Source organism: Papio anubis, chromosome 15, assembly GCF_008728515.1.
Source record: "Papio anubis isolate 15944 chromosome 15, Panubis1.0, whole genome shotgun sequence".
NCBI classification, from domain to species: Eukaryota; Metazoa; Chordata; class Mammalia; order Primates; family Cercopithecidae; genus Papio; species Papio anubis.
The window spans coordinates 6,544,655-6,550,817 of NC_044990.1; the positions used below are offsets into that span (position 1 = coordinate 6,544,655).

General features: G+C 42.6%; 2 protein-coding genes and 2 non-coding genes across 9 annotated transcripts in view; 3 read left to right on the plus strand and 1 right to left on the minus strand.

Moving 5' to 3' along the window:
• Nucleotides 1-395, minus strand: part of USP12 (ubiquitin specific peptidase 12) — a 170,283-nt gene extending 169,888 nt beyond the window's left edge. For all 3 annotated transcript variants that reach the window (XM_021929508.2, XM_017951148.3, XM_021929507.2), the window contains exon 1: nucleotides 120-395. The gene's annotated coding sequence lies outside the window, so the exon portion shown is untranslated. The remainder of the gene's footprint in view (nucleotides 1-119) is intronic.
• An 80-nt stretch (nucleotides 396-475) lies between these two features.
• RPL21 (ribosomal protein L21) lies at nucleotides 476-5,924 on the plus strand. Of its 4 annotated transcripts, XM_003913700.5 has the most exons (7): nucleotides 712-755; nucleotides 2,462-2,527; nucleotides 3,216-3,294; nucleotides 3,661-3,722; nucleotides 4,544-4,656; nucleotides 5,480-5,630; nucleotides 5,731-5,857. In XM_003913700.5, exons 3-7 carry the CDS (start codon nucleotides 3,228-3,230, stop codon nucleotides 5,818-5,820), a joined length of 483 nt encoding a protein of 160 aa, XP_003913749.1. In that variant the 5' UTR covers nucleotides 712-755; nucleotides 2,462-2,527; nucleotides 3,216-3,227; the 3' UTR covers nucleotides 5,821-5,857. The 4 variants fall into 4 exon arrangements, with proteins under 4 accessions (XP_003913748.1, XP_003913749.1, XP_003913750.1 ...); XM_003913699.5 differs by lacking the exon at nucleotides 2,462-2,527 and having other exon boundaries at nucleotides 476-755; nucleotides 5,731-5,924; XM_003913701.5 differs by lacking the exon at nucleotides 2,462-2,527 and having other exon boundaries at nucleotides 748-1,020.
• Nucleotides 4,371-4,444, plus strand: LOC116270608. The gene has a single exon (XR_004178766.1). It is a non-coding gene; the product is annotated as a small nucleolar RNA SNORD102 (small nucleolar RNA).
• On the plus strand, nucleotides 4,701-4,827 carry LOC116270619. Its single transcript, XR_004178776.1, has one exon. It is a non-coding gene; the product is annotated as a small nucleolar RNA SNORA27 (small nucleolar RNA).
• Nucleotides 5,925-6,163: the final 239 nt, after the last annotated feature.

Below are 6,163 nucleotides of genomic sequence, written 5' to 3' on the forward strand. Positions count from 1 at the left end.
GGGCGTATAATACTACATCCTAATTAACATCCCATAAGGTATTTATTCTCTTATTGATGGACGTTTCTAATTTTTTGCTTCTACCGACAGCGCTGTTACATACATCCTCGTTCACTTACCAAAGTTTCTACAAGACGTATAGGTAGCAGCAGAGTGCTAGGGTATAGTAATTGAAAATCTTTTTTTACTGGATTGTGCCAAATTGCTTTCCAAAGAAGTTTTAACGTTTGCGCACCTACTAGCAGGTGCGTATGTTTAGACGTGTGGAGGATAAACTATTTAAAGACATAGAAACTAGATAATATACTTGCTTCATTCTCGTTTGACTTTCGTACCCACGCAATTATTTCTGCAAACAAATAAGCAACTACTACTAGCACTTTCCGCAGCTCCACCCGCAGTATTCCCCGGGGAGGCACGGAAACACGGGAGCTTCCGGCGTAGGCGGTGACGCAAAGGACGGCGTAAGCACGCTCGGGTCGTCGGCGTCCTGTTGGTCGTCCTTGAAGGCCCCTTTCCGGGCTGTCTGACACGATACAAGTGTCGGCTTGTGTTGGCCGGTGGTCTTTCTTTCGCAAGAAAGGAAAATATCCTCACAGACTTTCTGTGTTCTCAGAGACGATCTTCTTCCCTAGAAAGGAGTCGCTTTCGGTTGGCGTTTCCCTCAGGCAGCGCCGTGGGCAGCCCACAGGCCCTTGTAAGGCGCGCGCCGCGGCCCCGCCTCTTTCCTTTCGGCCGGAACCGCCATCTTCCAGGTAGGGCCTGCGCGTGGCTCCCGGGCGCTAAGTGTTCGACAGACTTGAAGCGCAACCTTGTGGCCTCAGAGCTCGTCCATTGGGACCGTGGGGAGACTGTCTAACCTGTTTGAGGTCCATTGGCATGGGCGGGTTAAACCACGTCCTGCCAGACGGGGAGCAGCGTGCGCCGGGTCGGGCCTGGGCCGTGGGCTGAGAACCGGACTGCGATATCGCGGCCCTGCGGGGGCACGTTTGCGAGAAAGACGACACTGAGTCGCTTTGGGTGAGGTGACTCGAGTTAATCTTTAAAAGACTTCGTTTTATGTCCCCGTGGCTGCATCTCCGGTACCGCGGGTGGCCCTCTCACATAGGCCGTGTGGGGGCCGCGTGGCCTGATGCCTTTCTCTCTTCAGTGTGGCGTTTTTATTCCTAATCTTGTGATGGTGTTGGGTGAGGACTTAAGTGGTAGTGGGAATGGGTTTAGAGTCAGGCGTCGGTTTTAATCTCCTGTGAGGCCTGCAAGTGTGAAAACCCGGGCCCTTGGTCGGAGAGTGGGTCCCGGAGTCGTCCTGGGTAGTGAAATCTCACTGCTCTTAGTTAATGCATAAGACGATTTCCGACTGATTTTAAAATTTTGACACCACATGGTGGTTGGACGAAGGGAAAGTGTTTTGACGTTGCAACACCAATATTTGCACCCAGGGGAGATATGTTTTGCGAATTGTAGGGCAGCATGCTTTGAGTGAAGGGAAACATTTAGCCGTAGTTCATCATTTTGTCAGTTTGTGGATGTTAACAGTCTGCAGATTGCTCTTCATAGTGAATCCTAGTTGCCATGATTTTAATACTGTTACAGACTGTAAAGCATCGTTTTGAAAAGTGCTTTCAGTTCTAAGTTTATGGGGTCCATGCGGAAAATGGATTCCAAACTCAGAAAGGTGAATCTAGTGGAGGACTAAGGGCTCTGGAATCAGGAATGAATTAACTGGTTCTGCCACTTGGTGATTCCACAGAGTGACTTGAATCTACACAGTACCACTCCTTGTATACTAACTTACCACAAGTTTGTGGAACTTTATACACATCTAAAGGCTTTGGGGATTAGAATAGGGTACCTGGCATTTAAAGGGTTCATCCATTGTAACAGTGGTTTGGCTTTGGTGAGTTAGGTGAAACATGTCTCCTTGCTATACAGTTTTTATACAAATGGTACTTTGGGAGCCATTCTTAAAGGATTGTTAGTAAATTTAGAAACCAAATTGTGTTAGAATGTTGTCAACACGTTAAGCCTGACTGCTGTATTTTACCTTATGGTAGCAGTAATAGCCAGGAATGGCACTTCTGCCCTGTAATGACTAAAGAGCCATCAAAACTATTGTTTTGGCCTTTTTGGGAAACAAAAGGAAAGGTTAATTTCTAAATGCCTACATGTAGGTGAATTCTTAGATAATGATAAATTAGCTGCCAGTTACTACTGAGCACTTTACGTGGGCCATGCATTGCTGAGTTCTTTGTAGATGTTATCTCAGTTATGGAAGTGTTCACCCCTATTTCACAAATGAAGATGAGAGATGAAATGTGGGTTTCGCAGCTAGTAAGTGGCAGAGCCTATGTCAAATTTAGGTCGATGATTATAAAGCCTGGGTTCCCCTCTCTTCTACCCTGTATACATTTCGTAGTAAGTAATCCGAAATGTGAAGTGACTTGAGATTTCTGATAAATAGATGCTGTTTGAGATACACCATCACGGAAAATTTGGTTGACAAGAAAGATTTAATTCACGTAAAAATGTAAGGCTGTTTTATTGTGTTCTCCAATAAATTATCTTATAGTTAGTAATTACATGCCATTGGCATTCTAGATTGGGGTCTACAGATAGAGTGTGGTAGAAGTCCTGTTGTAGTTTTATATTCTCATAGAGAAAGGGTACTGGTTTGGATTCTCATATCAAGTTGTGCTGCTTGGCCAGGTGGCTCAAGCCTGTAATCCCAGCACTTTGGGAGGCCCGAGAGGCAGGCCGGATCACGAGGTCAGAGATCGAGACCATCCTGGCTACTTGGCGGTGAAACCCGTCTCTACTTAAAAAAAAAAATTACAAAAACTAGCGGGCCCGAGTGGTATGTAGTCTAACTACTCGGAGGCTGAGGCAGGAGAATGGCACGCAAACCGGGAAGTGGGCTGCAGTGAGCTGAGATGGGCCACTGCACTCCAGCCTGAAGCGACAAGCCGAGACTCGTCTCAAAAAAAAAAAGTTCTGCTGCTTAAGAGTTTTGATATTGTAGAACTTGGACAGTTTTGCCAAAATAACTTGCTAAAATAACGGGTTTTTAACGTTTCAACAAAACTAATTGCTTGGTGACCCAGCTTTCAGTTTGCAGTTCTCACTTTGCTACTGACATGCGAACATTTGAAATTACAGGGGTTTGGGGCAAATGCCAATTTTCATTTGCATTTGACTGTTATGCTTTCTGGTTTCAGTAATTTGCCAAAATGACGAACACAAAGGGAAAGAGGAGAGGCACCCGATATATGTTCTCTAGGCCTTTTAGAAAACATGGTAAGTAGGTTTACCTTCCTTGAGAGAAGCATGGCACACATTTGTGTTCTGTTGTGTTCAACATGTGTTGTAGTTCAGAGAATGTGTATCAATAGCATTAAATAACTAGCGTCTACCCAACTTATTTTGTGATAAATAAGCATGAAGTTTATATGGTAATTTTGTGACTAAATATTGATGCAAGATTAAACTTTGGAGAAAGGTTGTAATTTAGTAGGCTGATTTTGCTTTCGGGAGAAATTATCCATTGGCAAGATATTAAGCATGTAACCATCAAAAATGATGTGTTAAAAGCTAGTGAGATTTCATTTCTTTTACTCTAGACTTGTAGCCTTAGTATTCACTATACCAAATTTATTTTTGCAGGAGTTGTTCCTTTGGCCACGTATATGCGAATCTATAAGAAAGGTGATATCGTAGACATCAAGGTAAACATAAAATTGGGAAAATAACACTACGAAGTTAGAAAAGTTGGATTTAATCTAGTGTAGGAATTCAAATACTAGTGTATATTGCATCTGTAAGAGTACAGAATGTATTTTTTTTTTTTTTTTTTTTGAGACACAGTTTCACTCTTGTTGCTCAGGCTGGACTGCAATGGCCCGATCCCACCTCAGCCTCTGCCTCCCTTCCAGGTTCAAGCGATTCTCCTGCCTCAGCCTCCCAAATGTCTGGGATTACAGGCATGTGCCATGATGCCTGGCTAATTTTGTATTTTTAGTAGAGATGGGGTTTCTCCATGTTGGTCAGGCTGGCCTCGAACACCTCGGATGATCCGCCCAATTCAGCCTCCCAATGTGCTGGGATTATTGCAGGCGTGAGCCACCGCGCACAGCCTAGAATGGATTTTTTAAAGTGCTGTTCTTAGCAGAATTTAAATTTTCCTCATCACCTGCTTGGAGTTAACAAGTGGAAATTTGGTGGTAGGGTGGGAAATTATGAGTTTGTCACGTTGGAAGGGAATGCCTTAGTGCAAAGTTTAACTATTGATGAAGATTACCGTTACTATGATTAAAAACCCTCGTAGTGAAAGCTGTGTTCTGTGGTCTGTATTTAAATGTATCCTGGCACTCTAGAGCTTAATGATGATTGGTTTTTTTTTGATTGCTTGAAGCAATGTGAAAAACACATTTCACCGGCTCTGAAAGCTCTTGAGTTGCCATTTAAAGGAAATCTTAGAATATCTTAGTTACTTAAAGTCAGATTTTTAAAGGAAAGGGAAATGATGGTGTATTTGTCTCTTTAACAGGGAATGGGTACCGTTCAAAAAGGAATGCCCCACAAGTGTTACCATGGCAAAACTGGGAGAGTCTACAACGTTACCCAGCATGCTGTTGGCATTGTTGTAAACAAACAAGTTAAGTAAGTAGTGTTGTAGTTCTTTGCAGCCAACCGGTATTCCCTCATACCCCCTTTTCACTTTGCCAATTGGACTTATGTCTTTATTGGTCATTCAAGTGGGGCAAAGGAAATATCCTTTTAAAACTCAGGCAAACTGGGTGTTTGTCTTGTATCCTGTCAGAGGAAACAAATTGAAACAGATGTATTGGAAAGTCTTAACACAGTTTGTTACCAAGCAGTTTTTTTTGTTGTTTGTTTTGAGACAGAGTCTTGCTCTGTCACCCTGGCTGGAGTGCAATGACGGGATCTCTGCTCACTGCAAGCTCCACCTCCTGGGTTCATGCCATTCTCCTGCCTCAGCCTCGCGAGTAGCCGGGACTACAGGCACCCACCACCACGCCCGGCTAATTTTTTTGTATTTTTAGTGGAGATGGGGTTTCACTGTGTCAACCAAAATGGTCTTTATCTCCTGACCTCGTGATCGCCTGCCTCGGCCTCCCAAAGTGCTGGGATTACAGGCGTGACCCTCCGCGCCCGGCCCAGCAGTTTTTGTAGAATAAAAAGAGAAAATTTTAAATTTTATTAGCAATCTGGTTTGGGTTAGATTACTAGAGTTTAAGAGGCTGTCATCTCATCAAAGAGAGTTAAAAGTAGGGATGTTCTCTGCAAGGCTTCTTCTGATATGATTAATAATTGATTGTAAAGTAATCAAGCCATACTTTTTTGATTTGTCGTATCTGGATAAAAGGTTCATGGTTTGTTTAATAAATGAAACTGCAAAAAGTTTTCTATATTTCTGTTACATTTCTGATAAAGCATTTACAAGAATTTCTGCTCTGTTCAGGGGCAAGATTCTTGCCAAGAGAATTAATGTACGTATTGAGCACATTAAGCATTCTAAGAGCAGAGATAGCTTCCTGAAACGCGTGAAGGAAAATGATCAGAAAAAGAAAGAAGCCAAAGAGAAAGGTACCTGGGTTCAACTGAAGCGCCAGGTGAGAATTTGGTGTATATTTCATTGGTCCTGAGAGCACTGTAAGGTTGAGATTTAACACTTCACGTAATTATTTTATTCCCCTTTTTTTCCTTTAATAGCCTGCTCCACCCAGAGAAGCACACTTTGTGAGAACCAATGGGAAGGAGCCTGAGCTGCTGGAACCTATTCCCTATGAATTCATGGCATAATAGGTGTTAAAAAAAAAAAATAAAAGACCTCTGGGCTGAAAAATGTTTCTCTTCATTGAGTAGAAGTGTGATGTCCTCTCCCCCAAAGAAATACTTAAAGCAAATTTTAGTTGTGTCCTAATTCATTATGTAATGTCTTTCTAATTCAAATTTAATGTATTCCTTGCTGAAGGATGTAAGGTAGCTTATTTGTGCAACGGAATTACTCAGTTGGTTGAAAATGGCCAGGTATTATGTATGAAATATTTGTACTGGTTTGAAGATAGTCTTAAATCATCCAAGGGAAGAAATAAAGTATTTTTTTTTCGAACCAGTCTTGCTCTGTCAACCTGGTTGGAGTGCA